Source organism: Caenorhabditis briggsae (genome assembly GCF_000004555.2).
Source record: "Caenorhabditis briggsae complete genome, chrX, whole genome shotgun sequence".
In the NCBI taxonomy this organism is placed as follows: domain Eukaryota; kingdom Metazoa; phylum Nematoda; class Chromadorea; order Rhabditida; family Rhabditidae; genus Caenorhabditis; species Caenorhabditis briggsae.
The window spans coordinates 3,843,512-3,867,000 of NC_013491.2; the positions used below are offsets into that span (position 1 = coordinate 3,843,512).

The 23,489-nt window shown below is 38.6% G+C and overlaps 5 protein-coding genes across 5 annotated transcripts; 1 reads left to right on the top strand and 4 right to left on the bottom strand.

The window, feature by feature from the left end:
• Positions 1-184: 184 nt before the first annotated feature.
• CBG27491 lies at positions 185-1,402 on the bottom strand (the record flags this gene model as incomplete). The annotated part of the gene is made up of 2 exons (XM_045239029.1): positions 185-433; positions 1,298-1,402. 2 exons carry the CDS (start codon positions 1,400-1,402, stop codon positions 185-187), a joined length of 354 nt encoding a protein of 117 aa, XP_045098059.1.
• Positions 1,403-4,732: 3,330 nt separating this feature from the next.
• Positions 4,733-6,780, bottom strand: CBG02018 (the record flags this gene model as incomplete). The annotated part of the gene is made up of 3 exons (XM_002643760.1): positions 4,733-5,863; positions 6,490-6,583; positions 6,719-6,780. 3 exons carry the CDS (start codon positions 6,778-6,780, stop codon positions 4,733-4,735), a joined length of 1,287 nt encoding a protein of 428 aa, XP_002643806.1.
• Positions 6,781-7,254: 474 nt separating this feature from the next.
• CBG02019 lies at positions 7,255-7,946 on the top strand (the record flags this gene model as incomplete). The annotated part of the gene is made up of 2 exons (XM_002643761.1): positions 7,255-7,325; positions 7,388-7,946. 2 exons carry the CDS (start codon positions 7,255-7,257, stop codon positions 7,944-7,946), a joined length of 630 nt encoding a protein of 209 aa, XP_002643807.1.
• A 287-nt stretch (positions 7,947-8,233) lies between these two features.
• On the bottom strand, positions 8,234-11,757 carry CBG02020 (the record flags this gene model as incomplete). Its single annotated transcript, XM_045239030.1, has 7 exons — positions 8,234-8,348; positions 8,944-9,092; positions 9,148-9,620; positions 9,682-10,312; positions 10,363-11,100; positions 11,322-11,536; positions 11,583-11,757. The coding sequence occupies 7 exons, from the start codon at positions 11,755-11,757 to the stop codon at positions 8,234-8,236; spliced, it is 2,496 nt and encodes an 831-aa protein (XP_045092007.1).
• Positions 11,758-14,172: 2,415 nt separating this feature from the next.
• Cbr-fard-1 lies at positions 14,173-16,546 on the bottom strand (the record flags this gene model as incomplete). The annotated part of the gene is given in 9 exon segments (XM_045239031.1): positions 14,173-14,395; positions 14,782-15,039; positions 15,088-15,327; positions 15,373-15,686; positions 15,733-15,840; positions 15,852-15,911; positions 15,965-16,090; positions 16,190-16,318; positions 16,337-16,546. 9 exon segments carry the CDS (start codon positions 16,544-16,546, stop codon positions 14,173-14,175), a joined length of 1,668 nt encoding a protein of 555 aa, XP_045092008.1.
• Between the last annotated feature and the right edge of the window lie 6,943 nt (positions 16,547-23,489).

The window sequence follows — 23,489 nt, forward strand, 5'->3', positions numbered from 1 at the left end:
TGACCGAATATGTATGAGAAGAAGGTCCTTTTTGGTGGACTGGGTTTGAACTATAAATTATTCAAGATGGGTTGAAAGTCGTTGAAAACTTTTTTTTCACAACTTTCTTCCCTCCTGAGGGTTTTTGGTGAGCAAACGTGAAATCATTTTTCAAAAAACGGAGGAGAAGGAATTTTGAATTTTCCTAGATTTTCTTAAAAATGATGGCTGACAGGGACAGGACAATGATATGATGGATTAGATGAAAAAAAGTGTATGTTCTTGTCGGAAAAGAGAATTTTTTTTCAAAATGAAAGGAAATTTCCGAATCAAGCCATTGTTTATTAATGACAACCGGAACAACTCCATTTTCTGCCGAGAGCTCTAAGCGGTGGCCGTTCAACTCGTCGTCGTGTTTTCTTTCTATTTCTATCTTCTTCTCTTTTTTTTCTCGCTCGATTTGTTCGGTGCCTATGTGATTAGATGCGCAAAAAAAAAGTGAAAATCGAGGGGTGGGCGAACGAAGAAGAATCTGATTCTACGATGCATAAATAACATTGTTTAGTTTCTGGAAGTGAAGGGGAGAAGAGGAAAGGAAAAAGAAAGAAACAACATGATTGGGCGTGACTTGATTAAGTTTCAAAAGTAATTTCGCAGTAATTTTGCGCAAAATTGAGGTCTAGACTTTTTCCCTTTTTTTTGGCCACATGTTTACTTATTTTTAAAGAGTACAACTCAAACCTTCCAACATTTATTTTTCTGACAGCAAGTGTTCTTGAAATGTTTTGCATGTGATTGGATTTGAAAGCAAAATTTTAAATGTTCTTTGCAGGTGCAAAAAAGCCAAACAGCTGATTGAATCTATAGCAATAAGAGTTCAGAACTTTTGGACAAAATACAATATAGAAAAATACTTAAATTGAAGTTGGGAAGATAGAAAAAGAGTCTGAAATATGATCAGTGATTTGTATGAACCCCAGACACATATAGCAAGCACAAAAAATAGCGAAAAAAAACCCTCACCCGAGATGTGCCCGCCTAATCGAGTGAAGATGGGTGGGCTTCAGTAAAAAAGGGACATTTTCAAAATATCTCAGGCAATAGAACCCTCCTAACTACACTCAAAAACTGAGAAAAATTGGAGCAGTTTTGTGCATCTCTTGCATGGAAATTTGAAGAAGTGATGGCTGAGAAAAAAAAACGTTGGAAGAGTGAATGAAGAAGTGTGCAAGTGTAACTATGAAGAAGAAAAAAAAGAAGAATTGGGTCCCGAAGAAAAAAAACTGCGCGAATTGGAAGAGCATTGCCCTCGGGGCGCGCCTAGTTCATCATTCACATTGTTTCGATGCGATTCACATACGCGCGAATGAAGTGGAAAACACCCTTCTCTTCCTTCCAATTTTCTTAGTTTATCCTGGACCATCGGAAACTGGAAGAAAAGAGAGAATGTAAAAATAGGTACTAGGTGAGCGAAAATCAGAATTTCATTTTAGCGGGTTTACAAATGGTCAATGAATTCGAAAAATCGTAATCTGCTGGAATTAAAATAGAGGAACCAAGAAATTTAATAAAAATTGAGATTTTGAATAAAGTTCAAATGCGAATTCCGAAAACCCGAAAATTCCGTGAATGCTAGAAGCCCATCTACACGTGCACTTTGAGCTTAATTATCTCGGGTCCTGAACGAGATATAAAAAATATCTCAACTGACAAAACATTTGCGATATTACGACAAACGATTTATCAGTTGGCCGCGTTTTTATAGATTCGACAAGAACGGAGATACATTAGCCCAAAACTGAAAGTTGAGGGGTCCTTCTATTTTTATAGTATCGTGATAATATTGAAAAGCCGTAAACTGCTAAGGTCAGAGTAAGAAAATATAAACTACAAAAATTGACAAAAATTGAGCTATTAAAAAGTAAATTCATGTGGGAATTAGGAAAATGACAATACCGTAATTTTTTAAAATAGAATCCCACCCTACACGTCCTTGAGCTCAATTATCTTGATTCCTGGGAAAGATAACAACGTTTGGTCAACTGATGCATTATTGGTGATACTATGATGAATAATTGATCAGTTGACCAAATCTTGATATCTTTCACAGAAATCGAGATAATCGGACTCGAACTTGACAGATTGGTGACTCTTCTAGCATAATTTTACGGCATTTTAATCTAAAATAGAGTAGAAAAAACTGAAATTCTATATAAAATATTGAAAATGAAAATTGTGAGTAGAAATGAAGAAAACAGTACTGTCAACGGTTATTTTTAAATCAAAATGTTGAACCATTTTCCTAAAAAATCGAATTATTTTCTGAAATTGAAATTTATAAATTTAATAATTAGCTAAATCGACAAATTTCAATTTATCTTCTATTCTTGAAAGTTTTCCGAAAAAAAAACTTTTGAAATTGTTTGAAAAACCAAATATTGTCGGAAATGGATCATTTGAATTGAGAGCCTAAAAATAACCTAAAACTCTAAAAAACGCAAAACCTGAAAACCTCAAAAACTAAAAAACCTTATCTTCAAAAAAATTTTCATATTTCCTCGAGCTTTTATCCGTTTATATACCAACGGCTACAAAAACAGTCAAATTTGTCGAATCGCACATTGGATTGACGCAAAAAAAACCCAATAGGCTATATTTCACTCCTTGGCGCCATTACTTCGTACGTCAATAAAACGATTCGAATCTGATGGAAAACGATGCGTCGAAAATTGCTCTCCGAAGCAGCTGACGCGCTATAGGTACTATTTTATAGTAGATCAGTTACTTCTTATCTCGCTTTTGGATCTTTTTTCAATGGTGGCAGTAAATTCCCAGAACTCATGCTTAGAGATTAAAGTTTTACAAAAACGTGGGTCCAAAACCAGAATCAATTATGTTGCTGCATATTGTTTATTCCATAGCTTCCTCCTCTTCTCCCAAAAAGTTATGACCGTCCCCCGAGTAGCCCCATTCTGCTTCTGCTACATTAGTTTTCTTTCAAAAGTCATAAAACACAATGTCACATGCAAAACAAGTAGCAATTGTGCACCAAACTCGATGACAACAAAGCCGAATTAGGTTACATCACTAAATCCATTTGGCAGTTCTTGTTTTCTCTTTTTTATACACATACGGGCACTAGAAAGAACGTCTACTAGATGAAAAATGGAAAAAAAGAAAGCAAATTTAGAGCTGGAACAGAAAAAAGAATCCAGGAAGAATCACGGAAAATAAGGGACTAGGAAGAAGAAGAAAAAATTTAAAAACAATGGAGCAGAAGGAAAACGAGATGATTAAGATAGTTGTCTTGTCAAAAGGGCTGATGTAAAATGTGTGTTGTTGGTTAAACATGTCAAAATAAAAGACAGAGGGGGGGGGGGAAGTCATCGGAAATGAGTGAGAGTTCACAGTTGGTTGAAGGGGAGGCATTGATCCTGGGATGATAATACGAGCGAGAAAGAAGGAAATGAGAGCTCCAGTGTGAGTAACAGGCAGGACAAAAATAATGGAACACGAGAAAAGATAGTGATGAATGAAGCCGGAGAGAGATAGAGCAAGCGAACCGAGACCTGCGGAGGGTACTAGGGAAATCGTAGCCCAGCAGGTGAGAGGATGGTTTGTAGAAGAAGACTTATCGCACGGATTTTGTAAAAATCAAGTCACTTCTCGTTTCGCCACCACTCAAAATGTTTGATGTGTTTTGATTATTAGATTGATGTGCGCCACACCCCAACGGCAAAACAAAGGGAGAGCAGCAGATGTGTTTCAAAACGTTTCTGTCTATCTGTCGCTCTTCAAAATTTCAAAAAGAAAAGATTCAAAGTACAGAATCACACACTTTTATTGAATTTCCAGGTGTCTGATTGACCACACAGGCAGCAGAATTTTTCATCCGGAGTTTAATTAATATTTCTATTGCTTTTCGAAAAAATCTATTATCTAAGTGGTGGAAAAATTCAAAAATTTTATAAAAATGTGTGTAGTAAGAATGCCTCAAATGTGGAAGATGATTTTATTCTGAGTATAATACAACAAGATTCTTTTTCTGAAACTTCCTAGTAATTGAGTAAATCGTTTTTGAAAATTGCTATTTCCGCATTGAAAAGCAATTTTTCTGGGAATCATACACAGTACCGGTCAATATGATATACAAAAACATAATTTTCTGTTGATTTTCCACGATTCTGACTATTTTCAGGAGTCTGGATGTCGGCTTCCAAATTTCCGATCATTTTGAGAATTTTCAAAAATGTAAAACAGATCTATATTGAAAACTTTGCATTCACAGAATTTTTTGAAAATGGCTAGTTTTCCAAACTCGTTTTCCATCTTTTATACCATTTTGTACTGAAAATGTGAAAAAAACAGGTGTCTTTCGGAATGCGGCCAGTAGCTGAAAAACTAGTAGTTTTCAAAAAAGTCTGTCGATGCCAAATTTTTAATCAAGGCCCCTTTCACATCTTTCAAAATTTTCCAAGTATTATAATATGCGCAGTAATCTCTAGATATGCTATTTTTTGAACCTATCCTGAAATTTTTATCAAAATCGGTGTTCACAATTTGTTGAGATTCCCTTTTGAAGTCTTGACACGCATTAAAAAATAATTTTAGAGAGTTTATTTGAACCATTCCTTATATGTATAAGGTTTCAATCAAAAATACACGTTTCTCAAAAAATAACTTTGGTGTTAAAGGGTATAAAAACAAATCCAGGAAGACAAGATGTCCCAAAAAATAGCAGACACAAACAAAATCACTGAGTTAAAAGAACCTTCCTAACTTCATTATCCGAATCGGTCCACTCAACGACAGCCAGACCGGTCTCGGTGCTTTTCGGGACCGGCGGAGCACGGAGACCAACGATTCCAGTCGAGAATGTTGATGGTCGGCTACTAGTTGTGTTCTCGGCCGCGGCGTCTTCGGCTCCAGACCCTTCTCCGATTTCATTCAAATCGCCAACACTTGTTGTGCTTTGATCAGCGGTCGGTTGAGTAACATTTGCGGGATTCGATGTGATTTCATTAGTCACTTCTTGGAAGGCAAGCAGAGTGACCGGTTTGACATTTTTAACAGGTTTAGGGGTTGGTGGTTCAGATGGTACTGTGGTGGTGGTGGATGTGGTCGCGACCTCTTCTGTCGTGGGTTCCGTCGACAGCACAGTAGTAGTCGTCAGCTTTTCTGTAATGCTTTCAGAGGTTGTTGTGGTTGTTGGAACTTCTGTGGTATGTTGTGTGGTCTCCATTCGAGCTTCTGTAGTGGAAGGTTCTTCTGTAGACGACGCGAAAAATTCCGAAGAGGCAACTTCATCCTTTTCCAGTACAGATGGCTCCGTGAATTCAATTACAGGTGTCTCGGTTCCCAATGTTTCCTCTGATGTGGGCGCTATAGCAGTTGTCATCTCTTCAGATTCTTCACCTCCCTCTGATCTTTCCGGCAACAGTTCTCCGTTTCCAAGCTCCTCCTCTGCAGCCTTCAAAGCTTCCTCTGCACTTTTCAAGGTCTCCTCTTCCGAATTCGTTCGAACAATTGGCAACGTAGCTACTCCTAACCTTTCTAAGAATGTTGGATGCCTGTCTCCACCTTCTGTCGGCCTGATAGTCGGTTCAGGTGTCACAAAAAGTGTAGATCGTTCTAGAATCACTGGGGACAGTGTCGGTTTTGGTTGCAAAGTCGCTAGGTATTTCGGACGACCGTATCCGGAATTTGCTTGGTTGTAGGCTGGCGGCGCGGTGGCGTATCCGTTATTAGCATATCCATCCTCTGAGATCCATGATGGTCGGTTGTAGTGAGATTGTGGTTGTTGATAAGAGTTTTGGTTTTGCTGCTGCCAATTATTTTGACGTTGATACCCGTAAAAATATGGTGAGTAGTAGTTTTGGTTGTTCTGCAAAGAATTTTTAAGTTCATCAATGTTTTAAGTAGAAATCTAGTGGATAAAATAGTTTAGAGAAGTTTCAATTAGAGTAATTGTTGCCGAGGGAAATCGTTTCTCCTATTCGAATCGCTGAGAATATACAGTACCAGTCAACAAGATATACAAAAAGTATTTCTTAGTTGATTTTCCGTCATTTTTTGGCTAATTTTTAGGAGTCTGGTGATTGGCTGTCAAGTTTCCAAGCACTAAAAAATTTAGAGAATGTAAAACAGATCTAATTTGAAAACTTCGAATTCATAAGTCTTTTTGAAAATTCTCAGTTTTTCAACAACTTGTCGATTTTGGAATGACACCCTTTAGAAACATTTTTGTATTAAAAATTGATAAAACTGGTGCATTATAGGAATCGGCAGATAGCTGAAAAAATACTAACTTTCGAAAAGTTTTTTGAATGCAAAGTTTAGAATTTAGGTTTGTTTGTACACCCTCCAAAATTTTCAAAGTGATCGGAAACTTGACAGCCAAGCTTCACACTCCTAAAATGGTAAGAATCAACTGAAAAATTAGTTTTTGTTTATCTCTTCGGCCGGTACTGTATTAAGTAATCAAACATCAAGAGATCAAGTAACCCGAACCGTTTGTGATGATGACCATTGCTGAGGTTGATTCTCGTAGTATTGCGCAGCGTTGTAGTACGGTGACACTCCCCACCCGTATTGCCGACGGAATCTGAAAAAGAAGTTTCTTTCTTTTTCAAATGAATCTTCGGTTTTTGATGAAAAAACTAGTTTTAACTTCAATTCTATCTCAAGACAGAATTAAAAACAGACAAACGTTCAAAGGTTGTTTTGGACCGATACGCACCTGGTTGGAATAGATTCTGAAAATATGAATAAGAAGAAAAGTACAGCCAAAACTTTAGACATGTCTTCTGAATAATTTGCTACCTACAAGTAAGACTTGCAAAAAGAGGAATGAAGACGCTTTCGGGGGAAAACACGCAAAAATAAAATCGCTTGTGTCAAGGTTATGTTACAGATTAAGTCGTCAGCCTCAAGTCATCCGCTTACCATCTCGGATTTATATCATTCATCCTTTTGTCCTCCATTTTCCGGTGTGAATCATCTTAGAAGACTGTTGGATCATCTGAAGGCTGAAGACATTTGGGGAACTAACCATTGGTGTTGAACTCTGAGAAACAAAAATCGCAAGAAGAGAGGAAGTAGTGACCAGCGATCGCCCACGCACAGGACAAAACGATGAAAAACAGATAGTGATATGATATGACAAAGATGATGTGTGTGTTCGACGACTAGAGGTGATTCCGCCTTTTAAATTTTTTGATATAAAACGATGGGAGTTTTTTCTAAATTCAACATTCCCAATTCTTCATATTCAACATGTCTTCTCTTCTTAAATCAGTCGTTTTCCTAGCACTTGTCTCTTACTCCTGCGCTGGAATTCTTTCAAGGTAAGTTGCTTACTTTAAGTTCATTTCAATATAAAAAATATTTCAAATATAAAAATTTCCAGAGTCAAACGCGGATCTTACGGTCCACCAAGCAACTACTCACCACCTGAAAGCCAGTACGGACCTCAATACGGACAACAACATGGAGGCTACGGTAGACCAAGTAGCTATGGAAATGGTGGATACGGTAGACCACAGCAATATGGTCCAGGAAGTGGTGGTTATCAGCAAGGAGGAAACTATCCAGGTGGCGGATTCCAAGGGCAAGGAGGCTTCCAGGGACAGAATGGTGGATTCCAGCAAGGCGGAGGACCTGCCTTCCAAGGTGATCAATCTCAATTCCAAGGCGGACCACAAACCGGAGGATTCCAACAATCTCCACCAGTTCCACAACCAGGACAATCTGTTCCAGCTGTCCCAGGAGCCACAAACCCAGACTACTCTACCGTAGGACAAACCGCACCAGTTGCTGCGCCAGGAGCCGGAGATGCTGGATTGTTCGGCGGAGGATCCCCGACTGGTGGATTTGATGACCCAGCTTTGGCCGCTGATGCTAAGCCAGCAGGAAAGGCCACTGCTGATCATGTAACAGAAACTTCTTCTGGAGCTTCGAGAAAGTGAATTAGAACAATAAAATTGTACTAATAACTCTCAAAAATACACCAAACTCAAAATTTCACAACGCTATTTATTTGCGTCATTTTTACGCGGAAAATCTATATACTTTCAAATTGCATGGGGATGGGTGGATCAAGAAATACTACTTGTACAAAGTATGGCGAGAGAGAAAAACAGCTGCGGGTCAAAGTAGAAAAAAAGGTATGGCGAGATTTAATATAAACCGCCTAGAGAGAAAAAAACCGAGTCATTTACAGTACAATAGGTTATGTTTAGGCGGGCTGGATGCTTTAGAACATATGGGTGTCGGCGTCTTCCTCTTGGACAGACTCGAGCACGGCGGAGCTCTCAACAGTGGAACGATGACGGGCGAGAACACGGAGGAGTGGGCGGAGTGCGAGCCACCTGAAAAAATTTAAATTTTGAGCAAAAATTATTACAATTGTGAATAATGTTTAAAATTGTATCAGAGCGATAAGGTGGAACATGTTGTGGACGAAACATCATGATTTTGCTTTTTTTGAAATATTTTTTGAAATTGAAAAATACAGTACTGTTTCATAAGATATCGAAAAACATTTTTTTTTAGTAGATTTTTAGCCATTCTGCTCATTTTCAAGAGTCTGGAACTCGGTTATCATGTTTCTGACCACTTTGAAAATTTCGGGAAGTTTAAAACAGACTTAAAATAAAAACTTTGCATAAATAGAATTTTTAAAATATTCCTAGTGAGTCAAACATTTGCCGTTTATTGAAATACACCCTTTTCGGCCCGTTTTTGGATTTGAAACGTGAAGAAAATAGGTTTCTTTCAAAAATACAAGTACCAGAAACTTTCAAAATTTCAAAACAATTCTGAGAATGTGAAGTTCTTAATTTAGGTTTGTTTCACACCCTTAAAAAGTTTGAAATTGATGGAAGACTAGACACAACGAGCTCTAGACTTCCGAAAATGGTCAAAATGACAGAAAATACTGTAAACCATTTATCCCTAACTTACCATTGTTCGGTTGGAAGACGATGCTCAAAGTCAGTCTCTTTTTTGAGATCTTGAACTGGCGTGAACACAACCTTTCGACCCTTGAGACCGAGAAGAGTGGCGGTATGTGGAGTTTTAGCGATGACCTTGTTGTCTCCGGTCAGATTCTCCTGAGAAAAAAAAAGTTAAGTTAAGTTCCAATCAATCTCAAAACTCGCTGTATACCTTGAGCTGAATCAGCAAGAACTCCAAAGCGCGCGCGGCCAACTTGGTGCCCATATTTCTGTCGAATGGAGTTGGTGATCCTCCCTGTTGAACGTGTCCCAGAACGTTGACACGAGTGGTGAACTGTTTCTTTCCTTCCGAATTGAACAGATTTTGCACGAAATCGGTGGTCAGGTTCTTGTCAGCCCACTCGTTTCGAACAACCAGGTAACGCTTGGCACCAACTTCCATCTTGGAAAGAATGACATCAACGTCATCAGAGAGGTCTTGAACGGTGAATGGCTCCTCGAAGATGTAGGCGTTGTCGGCTCCGGAACTTATGGCAGAGAGAGTGGCCAGATATCCACAGTATCCTCCCATAGTTTCCACGATAAACACACGACGTTTGGTTCCAGTGGCAGATTGCTTGATTTTGTCGATCATTTGACAGATTTCATTGATAGCAGTGTCGGATCCAAGGGACACCATTGTTCCTAAAATATTTTTGTTATATATGAACTCTCTATTTTTCATATTGTTCAAATTATGGCTCACCTGGAACGTTATTGGAGATGGTGCATGGAATCACGCACATTGGAATACAAAACTCTGGGAACTTGTCACGAGCCTCAGCCAGAAGAATGGTGCTGTGATAGGCTTCAAAACCTCCAACAAGCAGAAGAGCCTGGATGTTGTGCTTCTTAAGTTGCTCGGCAATCTTTGGCATCGTTTCAGCAGTTGGAAGACTCTTCTGAGTACCCAGGAACGATCCTCCGTACATTGCCCAGTTGGTGACATCAGACCATTTGAACTGTTTGAAGGATCCATTGGCAAGACCTTCGAAGCTGTCTTCAATACCGAACACTGTGCACTGATGGTAGAGAGCCATTCTGACATAGGAGCGAACTGCAGCGTTCATTCCTCCGGCTGGTGCTCCGACGTTGATGACAGCAACGTTGAACTTGTGCCCTCCCGAGAGGTTATCTTTTTCGACAGTTCTCATCTTGGTGAGAAGTTTGTAAGTGTCAAGGTTCCTCTGGAAACTACGACCACGGAGAGCGACAGCAGTATCCCAGTCTTTGTCTGCCATTGCCTTTTGAACCATTTGAGTACGCTCAACACACTTGGTTAAGGGAACTCGGACCATCACATTTCCATCAATCGAAATGACACAAGGCTCTGACTCCTGAAAAAAGCTTATTGATAACTCCAGCTGAATTACGGTGAACTACTTACCTCAGTCATCTCCATCAATGCGAACACCGCTTCAGCACCCATTCTGCATCCAAGAAGACGATCGAATGCTGATGGAGCACCTCCACGTTGAACGTGTCCCAGAATAGTGACGCGAGTATCGTACTTCAACTTATTCTTGACTGCTGTCTTGACATCTTCAGCAGTTATGGGCTTGCCATCCCGATCAATAGCTCCTTCGGCAACAATGATGATGTTCAAGCGTTGTCCTTCGGATCTCATCTGGGATAGTTTGTCGCACAACACATCACGCCAGTTCTCTGGTGCTGGCCATTCAGGGATGAAACAGAAGTCTGCTTCAGAAGCCAACGCAGCAACCAACGCAAGGTAACCACAATGACGGCCCATGACCTGGAAAAGTTTATTTTTGTTTGCCTTTATTTTCCGAAAAATCTGGCACACCTCAATAACGAAAGCTCTCTGATGACTCTGTGCAGTGGCAACCACAGCATCAATCGAACTGATGATACGCTGAAGAGCCGAGTCGGTTCCAATGGTCATATCAGTTCCACAGAAATCGTTGTCAATGGATCCGACAAGTCCAACAATCTGGATGTATGGAATCTTCTTGGCCATGGCTGGGGTGACGCGGTCAGTGCGGACGAGCTCCTGGACAAGATCGGTCCACTCGAGACGGAAAGTGTTGGCTCCGGTGAGAGATCCATCTCCTCCAATGCATACGAGACGTCCGATTCCACGGTTGATGAGGTTGGTGGCGGCCTAAAAGAAAACAGAATTTTTTTTGAAGTTCTGGTCACACTTGTCAACGGGGCAGCTGATAACTCGATTTGAAATATTATGTTGTAGAATTCGTCAAGCTCTCTCATGTGGTATGCTGTATTGTCCACAATTTTAATGTTGAAACGCGTTATCAGCCGGACCGTCGTCAAGTGAAGTTCAGGTTATTTCGATGCCACAATTCTCCATGATATCTCACTTACCTTCAAACGTCCTTCACGAGTTCTGAACTCTGAAGATCTAGCTGATCCTATGATAGTTCCTCCTTGTTGGATGATATCCGAAACCGTGTTCCATGTGGCCTCCTTGATGAAATCACCACCCTCGATCATTCCCTCGTATCCCTCATAGATCAGATAGACCTTGCAACCACAGTAGATGGCCATACGAGTGATACTGCGCACAGCGCTGTTCATTCCTGGAAATGTTTGATTTCAATTTTTCCATAATCAGAAATTGGTTACCTTGAGAGTCTCCTCCGGATGTGTAAATAGCAAGAGTGCGTCCCTTGAAAATGTCCGATGAAATCTCTTCTCCTTCTCTGCCAGAAGTTGGGACGATCGAGTCGAAACGGCGAAGAGTACGTTGGTGGATGAGTTCCAGCTCTTCTGGAGAGATCATTGAGTTGTCCTCGGCCATATTTGAATTATGCAATGTTCTGGAATTCAGGGAATTTTATACGGAAAATTTTTAGACCGAAAACTAGAGGTAAAGAGTGGGAAATATACGGAAAATGAAAATGATCAGATCATCAAACTGAAAAAAATGAAATGACCAGAGCGAACACAGAAAGTTCAAAAACAAGAGAAACGAATGCGGTGATTGGAAAAAAAAAACCAATAATGACCGCAGCGGACCAACGAGACTGTGTGTGGCGAGAGAGTACGAGACGCAGACACATCAAGAGTGTGTTCAAAGAAACAAACAACTGCGCGCGCACGAGGAGGGGTCAAAATATGATACTCCTGCGGACCAGTCGAGGTTTTACACACACACATAGAAAACAACAAGAAGGAAGTGGCGAGAGCGATTGGAAAAGGAGACGGAGAGAGAAAGAGTAAATAATGAGTAGATGGAACGCATGTGGAAGAGAGGCGCGATTTTTTTTCCATTTGGTTTGAAATTTGAAATCGACGATGTCCTTGGGAAATGATGCAATTCACACTGACATCTATGGCAGGCCTCGAGGGATGAGGGAAAAAAAAATAAATGGAGGGTTTGAACTTTTGGTCCGAGGTACCCATCCGAGACAAAAACAAGAATTGCATTTTCTCTCTCTCCCTATCAAATCGACTTTCTATTCTTTGGCAAAAAAAAGAAGCAAAGTGCGTATAGAGAGAATAGCGTAACACAGAGAGGAAGACTGGGATCGAGGAGAAACGACAAAACGCAAAAAAAAAAACGAAAAGCGCGGTCCTCTTCTTGCCTCCTCTTTTCTTCCCCAACTGCTCAAATGTTTTCGACGTGCCAAAACGCATTTTCGGATAGACATCGGAAAAAGCGAGAGGGGACAGAGATTGTGCCCTCGGGGGCCCCTATGTAATCTGTGTGTAGTGATTTGATCAATGACATGCATGAGGAAAAAACATTTATCAATTTTGATAAAGAGAAATTAAGATAGAGAGAAAAACAGAAGGAAATGGGAAGAAGGGAAGACGAACAAGTACTACTAATGCGGGTAAACAGTCAGTTGAATCGCAAACACACATACACACAAACTGCCGTGGATTTCAAATCAACAGTGCGAAACGATAGGTGTTTGTAGTTGGTCGGTGGAATTTTTCAACCGTTTCAAACCGAAAAAAATAGACAAACAAAAGGTTGGAAATTTGGAAAAGTTACACGTGCTACAAGTTTGAGCACAAAAAAATCCAAAAAAGTTTTTGAAACTTCAAATTAGAAGACATAGATTGAAAACTATGCTTCCATTTTCAGCTAGTTGCCGATTTCAGAATGACTCTCTTTTTTAGCTTGTTTATGTACTTGGAATGTAAAAGAAGGTGTCTCTCAGAAACCGGCAGATAGCTGAAAAACTAGGAATTTTCAAAAAATTCTATAAATGCAAAGTTGTCAATCTAGGTCTGTTTGACACTTTCCAAAATTTTCAAAGTGATCGGAAACTTGACAACCGAGGTCTAAAGTCCGGAAAATGGTCAAAATAGCTGAAAATCGATGGTAAAATACGTTTTCGTTAACCGAACGACCGGTACTGTATCTCATTTCTTGCGAAAGTTATCAAAAAATGGTTAACTGATAAATTGTTCATTATGATATCACAAACATTTTATCAGTAAACACATTTTTGATATCTCTCATAGAAGTCGACATAAATTGGCTCAAAGTTGAAGAATAGGATGATAATTTATTAGTGTATACTGTAAGCTTGTATATTAAATGAAAGGAGGCAACAGGTTTATTTTGGAAATATGTCAGCATGACGAGAAAAATAAAGTTTCCGAATAAAAATTGATTCCCAAATTTTGATATATTTTCAACAACGAAATAAGAACATTTTGAAAAAAAAAACATTTTCAAAATCTTATTCCTCCCAAAAATTACGAAAGCCTATGTTGTTCATAATCCACAACAAGTTATAAAACATCACGTACTCACACTGACTCACTTCTCTTCTCATCCATCCTTCTCACTTTCAGTGGGGAGGAGACGAGGGAGCAGCTTGCTCCTTTTTTTATTTTTATGTTCAGGGTTTTTTTTATTTCTCGGAATCAATCACTAGGAAAAAAACTAATCAAAAAATAGGATTTTATCAAAAAATTGAGTAAAGCCAACAAAATAAAATGATTTTGATATATTTTTCAAAAAAAAATAGCATAGGAGTGAAAAAAAAACCATAATAACGTAAAGAGGAGGGTTGTTTGGAAATCGATCAATTCGTAATCAACACTGACCTTGATTAATTGAAACAAGCAACAAAAATTTTGTGTCTGATTTTTTCTTGACACAACATTGATATGATCTATTTTTAATGTTTTTTGATGTTAAGTAAAAAAAGAAAATTGTGTTTTATAATAATAATGACATCATGAAATCAATTCAATTTCTTTGAAGATATCGGGAATAGTCGGCAGTTTGTGTGTAGTCTTTCAGCGATTTCAGTGGGATACGCCTTCTGAAACTGACTTCGGTGTATGTGTATGTTGCCAACATTGCTCCGATCCATGTGAGATACTGGGTGGTTTTCTTCCATTTTCTTCCGAAAGTGCTAATGAATCCTGCGTAGACGAGAGCAGCGATTGCTTGGCGTTTCAGCCGTAGTCTGGAATTGGAGAATTAAAAAAAAGTATTCTTAAATTTACAGTCTTAGCCCGGTCAATAAAAAATACAAAAAACCTATTTTCGGTTCATTTTTGGTTATTTTGACTTTTTTCAAGAGTCTGGAGTACGGCAGTTAAGTTTCCATCACTTTGAAAAAGTTTGAGAGTATAAAACCGTCCTGAACTGAAAAATTGGCACTAAAGTTTTTTAGAAATTGGCACTAAAGTTTTTTAGAAATTCCTAGTTTTTCAGCTTTCAGCCGATTTCTGAAAAACACCTGTTTCATCATATTTTCAGCCGATCCCCAGGTTCCTGGAAATAATCAAAAATCAACTGAAAAATATGTTTTTTTATTAATTTATCGACCGGTACTGCATATTTGCTGACCTGCAAAGATGTGCTCTAGATCTGTCAAGATTCTCTAAATTCTCCTTCAACAAGAACTTCTTAATTCCCATCACATAATCAAACAAATACGAGTCCCAATTCACTTGACGAACATCGAAATTGTATTCCTTCTGATCCTCGGGTGTCATTCTGTCATAAAGTTCCGGCATACCATTTGCATTGAAGCTCCATCCGCGAGTGGTGAAAAAGTGCAAGGTTTCGATCATCTTCCACACTTTTCCATACAGCTTAACATTGCTGATAAGAAGAACATTATTTCGATAGGTCTCTCATATCGACACTTACGTTTTTCGTTTTCCGACAAATCGAGCGGAAATGTCTGAAATTGCTGCGGGAATATGGTGCTTTAAATAGTAATTTATCAGGAAGAGGGTCCGTGATTTATGGAAGTATGTTGATGGAACTCCAAAGCACTGCTCCATCGGGTACTTTTTGTAAAATTGATCTAAGAATATGACAATATGACCCCACTGAAGTGGGTTCAGTTCTCCCGAAGAGCAGTGAATGACGGGAATCTCAGTTGGGCTGAAAAAATTGACGAATTTGGTGTCAATAAAAATATAATATTACTTAATAGAAACTCTATGTGACGCAGCAGCAATAATAATGTTAGCTACACAATCCACAGGAATGATATCTGCTTTCGATTCGTTGCTTCCACACATATTAGTCAAGACTCCTCTTCCGACAGCGGTGAAAATCCCAGTTGGTCCATTAATATTATCAGTCCACCCTGGAAGTGGTCCTTGCCACATTGCTCCGACAATTGAGGGGCGGATAATGATCACTGGAATATCCTTGGCTTCAGATTCAATCGTAGACTCTGCGAGAGCCTTTGTGAGGGTGTAGGTGTTGGGACGGAGGCCGAGGATTTTTGGAGTTATCTGGAATAAGCACAATGAGAAAATATACAGGTGTAGTTAATATTACCTTAGTCAGAGTCTCATCATCCATCCAAGTCAACGCGTCCACCAATTTTTGTGGAGCCATTGGAGATTTATAGATCTGAAAATCTTGATTGTTTCTCTCCAATATAAACTTAAGCTCACTTTTTCAACTGTCTCGACGCGATCGCAGTTTGCATAAGCAGTTGACACATGTACCAATACCTAAAAACCCGAAATTTCTCTTAATCCTTAAAACCCTTGAGATCTTTGAATACCTTGAGATCTTTGATTTGGTGGCAGAGATCGATAATACGTTTGGTTCCGATGACATTCATGGTGACAGCCGCGCGGAGGTGCTCGTCGAATTTGACAGTAGCCGCTGAGTGAATAACCACATTGACCTGAATTTTTACAATCCGCTTCGGAACTTGTGGACCCAAGCCTGGAGGTCCTGAGCCGCTACCAGCTGAGCTAATACAAAGGTTAAAGAGTTATCTTACATTCTCAGATATTTGTTTCAAATCCTCTGGATCCATTCCTAAGTTCTCTACCATCATATCTCCTCCAACTGCAATGAGCTTGTCAAATGCGTGTGGCTTTTCTTGACGGATTCTATTGAAGAGTGGGTCCTAAATACACCTTCAAACTTTCGAAAAATCAAACAAACTCACATGAAGTAGTCCTGCCAACCTTTCATTCGCATTCTTCCCCTTCCGCGTTCGAATCATCAAATAGATGTTGTCAATCTCATCGATAGTCCATAACAGCTTCTCGACGATGACCTTGCCCAAGAATCCAGTGGCTCCGGTGAGCAACACGGAACTACCCACATATACGTCTTTCACGCGGAAAGCCATGCGTTGTTACCTATGAATCAGCAAAATTCAATTGAAAATTTACGAGACAAGGAATAAAAAAAGTTGCCAAAGAAAAGAAAAAAATTGGTGATAGGAGAGAAGGAAATTTCGCTCTGAGTGGGTTTCGAGGTGATAGGGGGGGTAAATCGAGGGAGGAGAAGTTTCACTTCGACTATCAGTCAATTAATCGGTATCAAAGAAGAAGAAAAAGAGTGAATAAGAGCCTAATACAGGAAAAGAATGATAGGCAGTTGGTGAATCTACATGAAAGGGTTATCAATCCCATGTCACTCTCATTTTCTGTGTCAGGTATCATCAGGCCACGCAAAATTTTCTAGTACCATCCTATGCCAACTATAAGAGCCTATTGATAAGGAAGGTCATTATGATTCTGTTAGAATCATTGAACAAATGGAGGGGCGTTCGTATACCAGGGTTATTATACATAACAAAAATGATGAATACAGCTGTTAGAACGCTCTTATCAATTTGATATATGGGTGCATGTAAACAACTAAAAACAACAGAAAACTCGATTTTATAATAATTACCTCTCAGCATACTTGTGAATCGGGTCTTTCCCGGGTTTGTGAGCGCCTTGCCATAGTTTTTTTAGAATTCACATTTTTGACCTAACTAAACGAGATATGATTAATCTCAACGAGTACTACAAAATCATGTAATTTGAAAATTCGTATCTTTCCAATGAGCAACATTACAGACGAAATGAATTAAAAAACAAAGTAGGCACTGGCCGACGGTCGGGCTTGGCCGTTAAGTTCAATCACCTCTAAGTTACTTGGTACAAAAATATTAATTCTAGAGAAAAACAGTGGTAGTGCCCGCGAAGGCCCGGTTTACAAGTAGGCCTTCCATTAAAAAATTAGAAAATTAAAAAATCAAACATGGCTCAATCTGTCAGAGAAAAAAAGACTTTGACCTACTTAATGTTCAATTCGCTGAGCCTGCATAATGTCAAGGTAAAGTGAAGTCTATTTTGCTTTTCCAAAAAAGAGGAGCAAAAGAAAAAAAGCGCGGCACAATGCACTTGCGACCTACGTACATATACCAATGGGGACAATGTCCATCGACTGATAAATGTCATGCTGTAACTATCAGTGACTGATCACGCCATACCTCCTTCTCTCTCTCACTATCTGTTAGAGCAAAAAAAAAGAATTTGAGGTGAGAGAAACATTAAAAAGGCGTCATTTTTCACGCCGGTGCGGTGTGAGCGAAAAACACTTTCGGGAGGTGCGAAGGAACTGATTAAAAAGCGAGAAGGACTACAAAGTGATAGAACTTTGCAGTTTGACTGTGGGGAAATTGAGGAAAAGAAGAAGTTGAAAATGTACTATCAACAATCACGAGCATCGTCTGATAGACAGCTACTAGACGGAAGATCTTGGTTGTTGGGCATGATGTATGTTTGATATATTTGTAGCATGGTACAAAATGACAGATACCTGAAAAGTGACAGTTGAAAATTTACGAAAAAAATGAGAAGATTTGGTGAAAAACATCAAAATGGGGTTAAATAGTTAGATGCGTTAAAAATCAATATTTTTATTCATCCCATTAATTGACTTTAAATGAAAAGATGTATCAAGAAACTTGTATTAAAATGACCATCTTTTCTATTGTTCCAAGGTACTTTCGCAGTGTTTCTTTTTCATTTCTGTGAATTTAAACATTAAAAAGTCGAATTCGTGTAATTTCCAAATTTTTTTCATTGAAAACATACATTCTGATTTCAACCAATACATTTCGAAAAGGCACCTCTAATACAAGGGCTTTCCTCTTTTTCCGAACCTCTCTTGGAGGACCCTTTCACTAGGAAGGTTTTTCTAATACGGTACATCAGTGTTTTCTATGAAAATTGCAAATTTTATCAGGTCCCGCTTTTTATATTCTGCAGAATTATGTTCAAAGATTTTAAAGTACTCCAAAACTGTAAATTAGAATTTTCGGCTTACTGTAAGTCTGCTTAATCTTAAATAAATAAGCTAAAAACTTACAAGAACAGTCAAAACTGACCAATTCTGTATCATTTTTTCCATTCATCCTTTTTTTGAAAATTTTCCAAAACGATTTTAATATCGATTCTCAAATTTTGAAAAATGCCGAAAATTTGATTTGAATTCGCTTTAAATTCCAAGTGATTTCATCGGACTGCTTTCCATTTTTTGGGATTATAATATTTGAATTTGTAACCCAATTTCCACATTTCGGGTACCAAAGTAGTACAGTCTCACACCTATCACTTCTTGTTGATCGAACTTTACTTCACGCTTCACCATTTTTTTTTTCGTCTGTCTGCTTGTCCCATTCGAGTGTACAGAAGGAGACAAAGTCATAAGTGGATGTGGAACAAACATTGTCATTCACCCGATTTTTCGTTTTTTAGTGTCTCATTTTTCTTGTAGCTTTTTCGGATCTCATCACGTTCGCTCATTGTTTGAGATTTATTTTCACTTTTCACCTTTCCTTGTATTTTTATAAAACCCCGAGCTGCTCATCCCATTCCGCATGAAAACCACAGGTACTATTAGTACCAACAATAAAAACAATACGAACATTTTAATTATATGTTTTTGAAGACATCTGTCAACACCAACAGCTTCGTTTATTGTGCACCTTTCCTTTATTGCCAGGTGTGAATTGTTTTCGGTGCGGTTGTCCCGCATTAACCCCATATTTAGTTTCATAGTTCCATTGCTCACATGGCAGAAACAAAATAGAACGTGTGTTCATTGAAAAAGAAGGAACAGCTCATCAAAAGAGTCGAAGACTAATTACGCAACGTCACTTGACCGTCTTTCGGGTGGGGGTTGTCGGAAGCGGATTAGGATACACCGTCACTGCCCCCGCCGGGATTCCTTTTTGATGAACCCCGCTTTTTTCCGGGGGTCCGTGTGTGGTGAGAGGGTCCGTGGTGAGGTGTCTTAGGCGGTGGTAGTAACTGACCAGTAGCCGAATAAACATCTTCAATAATGTTTCGGTTAAACATGTTGTGCATATGTATATTAGCTCTAATGGTAATGTATTCACACGCACCTGGCTATATTAACCGCTGGGTTGGCTTTGGTTGGTCCTAAGGTTGGCTAATGCAAATGTGCATGTTTTTTTTGTTCTGCAAGAATCATTAAAATGAAAATTTGTAAATTTTTGGCAGTTATACTTTTTCCGATTCTTGAATTCGCTGTACTAGAATTTTCGGGTTTAATGATCTCAACATTTTTTTGTTCTGGGATTTTTGAGATTAGGTTTTTTGGTTCATAGAATTGAATTATTTGAAAATTGAGTTTTCTGGATTTTGAAATGTTATTTTGTAGGTTTTATGTGGATTCAATTTCTGCCTTCATGTTGTAAATTTTTAGCCAAATTATCAAAGTTCCGTGTAAGAGTATAACTTTTCGTGTAATAGTCGAAATACCGTAATTCATTCAACAGAAGACCTATACTTGAAGTTTGAGCTTAGTTACCTCTGGTCTTCTGTGAGATAACAAAAAGTTGCCAACCGATAAATTGTTTATCTCAATATTAGAAATATTTTGTCTTTGAACTTTTTTGATATTTTTCAAAACAAAAACCGAGATCATTGAGCTATATATGGGCTTCTATGACAGGAAATGTGATGGTTGCGAGAATTTCCAAGTATGGTAGTTTTGACTAAAAAACCGTATCTGCAATTCAAAATTTTGAAAATATTGATTCAAACTGCTCTGACATGAAAATAACATTTATACCGTAAACACGCTGTTAAAACGCCACCCAAACAGTCAATTTTCAGCTTATGTATCTTATTCCCTTCGAAAAATTTCAAAAAACAGTCAACTGATAACATAATGCTGATATTTAAATAAACAATTTGTTAGTTGATCACTTGTCTATATCTTTTGCAGAAAATGAGATATATGTGGTAAAAATTAACGGTCAGAGTGGTGTTCTCTTAGAGTGTTTACTGTAAGTTCTCAAAAAGTTTTTCAACTTTTCAAGTTACTACTGTATTCATCCCCTCAAACATTCTATAATATCTTTAATTTCATTTTTCCCACACTCTCTTGTTTTCCCGACACCATTTCATTCATTTCCCTCTATAAATCAATTTGACGCGTTTAGCCCTCCCGTGAGTTATCAGATAAAAATCGGATCTTGATCGGCCACCTTCCTTCTCTCCTATTTCAACCAATTTGTCGCGATGTAACTGCTCGTAAATTTTGATGGTCTCGCCTCACGGACACAAGATAGCGAGAGAGGGTAGAAGAAATGTGTGATGATGACATAGTTCGTTGGAGAGGTGACAGAGAGAAGAACATAAAATTAAATGACGATGGTTCGCGGGGTCCCGGATTGATGGTCGCCCATTGTTTCTTCCAAATCACCTTTTCTATCTTACCTCTTCACAACAATTTCGACGATTTTCGCGCAGTGGTGGTCTTGGTGTTGGACAGGTTGCGGCTTTGCGTGCGCGCACGCGAGTCGATCGTAAAATGGATTGTAATTCAGCCCCAAAAATACAGTAGGATTCGAAAAGAATAGTCATCAAACCTCTCCCTAGTCACGAAACCTGTGACTACTGTAGTTTTATGGGTTCGCGCACACTAATGATCGTTCCTTATTCAGAAAATGCTGGTGTTGGTGTCATTTCTCAATCATTTCCCCACCCTATTCGTCGCCCCCATAAAAATAGTACTTTGCCTTTTTTTTCTCAATTTCCCAGTTAGTCTATTCCAAGTCTACGACTCATTTTCAAAACACAACACAACACGACACAATTACATACATATAGGAGCACTTTGAGCCCTTCATAGCTCTTTTCCCACACCACTATGCAGTTGACAAGTTGCTGGAGAATGTTGTGGTCAATTATTTTGTCAATTTGAAAAGTTTCATGTTGTAACTTGTCAAGTGCCCCGGCACTCTTTACCTCTTGTGACAATGCTTTTTGCATGAATACTCATGTATAGTAATGTTTTTCAATTTTTGTACAATTTTTGTCTTTCTACTGTATACTGGCGCATCTGCAATAAGGCGAACGATCAGCATAAAGTGACGAGTTAATTAAAGATGCGTCTGTTTGAGAGTTAATGAGAGAGAGAGAGAGGAAGAGACGAGATTCTCAAGATGGTAAGATGAGATTACATACGTGTGACATATGGCGGAATGTACAAGAGGATGGTATGAGGAGAGCAATTATGGGAGGAGGTTAGCTTAGTGGTTTGTTATCCAAAAATTGTATTAAATGGAAGATTTGGAATTTTTTATCCAATCAAAATGGCTTTAAAATTTTCATAACGCTTCATTGAATACCATAAAGGTCGAGTCATTTATAATTTTTGTAGAGAAGATTTCGAACAGTAGTTGACTGACAGATGAGCATCGGTCAAAAAGTATAAAAAAATTCTTTTAAAGTTGATTTTTGACAATTTTTACTATTTTCCGAATCCTGGTGCTCGGCTGTCAAGCTTCCGACCATTTTGAAAATTATGGATAATGTAAAACACGGTCGTGATTGAAAACTTTGCATTCGCAGAATTTTTAAAAAACTTTTCGCTTTTCAGGTAGTTGCCGATATCCGAATAATATTCTTTCTAACCCGTTTTTGTACTGAAAACCTTAAAGACAGAAGTCGTTCCAAATTTCGGGAATAACTGAAAAACTAGAATTGTTAATAAAATATGTTGATACAAAGTTTTCGATCTAGGTCTGTTTTACAACCTCCATAATTTCGAACTGATCCGAAACTTGACAGCCAAGCTCCTAGCTTTTGAAAATGGTCAAAATGGTCAAAAATCAATCGAAAATATTTTTTTCTATATTTTTTCGACGTTACTGTATATAATTCCAATCATTTCCTCGAAGGATTATTCTATTACCGTAACTAACGATCCCAATTCCCTGGATTACGTTTTTTTGTAAGCAATTACCAAGGATAATTACCTCCTCCCTCTTCTCCAATGCACCAAAAATAAGTCCCAATACCATTTACCAGCTTAAGTGGAAAGGGCTTCTTCTCCATGCCTGGTTTGTACATTGCGAGTCAATTAAATCATTCGCTTCATTGCACACCTTGATCGTTTTTTTTCTCGTCCCATTCAGAGCTCCTTAACCTCGTCAACACCACCTGCTACTAGCATTTTTCTCAGTTTTTCCTATTCTTCAGACCTAGTTTGAATTCAACAAGGATCGAAAACCGTCGCGCAAACATCCGCACATCGTTCCTTGTAATTTATTCCGTGAAAGATGGAATTGTACATTGTCGCAACATATGTGTCAGTTTGTCTAATTGGTGAAGCTGCTCCTTTTCTTCATCAATAGAATTGGTGAGACTGAACATGGCTCGAATAACAACACGTCAACAGCTGTTACCAAAAAGTTGGACACCCCATGTCCTCTTACATTTCATCCCCCCTTTTTTCAACAACCCCTTCTTGACCCAAATCCACTATCCTTTATTAGTCTTGTTCACTCAGTTAACAGGCTCGTTTACTGGCCTCATAAATGTCTCGGGCTTGGTTTCTATTCCTTTCCATTTCTTCTATTTCCATTCACAGCTCTATCCCAGAAAGATTTGTAGTCTCCCTTTCCCTCCACAAATTGAATTTTAAGAAAAGAAAGAAAGCTCTGGATTACCTCAAAGCTAAGTTTGTCGTTGTCTTCTCTCTTTTCCGTTCCGGATGAGTTGGTTCTCAAACCCAACTTTTCTCGATTACTGAATTAGCATATTGCGCGAATAGAGGGGGGAAGAGACTCATCGTAGCTCATCAAAAGCGCACCGCATAGCAAAATTTTGAAGGGTGAATAATTGAGGATCCGTGAAAACTGAGAGCTGCCGGGGGAATTTATGAAGTTGGAGCAAGCTCATCTTTCATTATACGCAATATTTTTGGATTTCAAATATGTTCCAAATACAGTAACCCGGTCTATGAGATATTCAAAA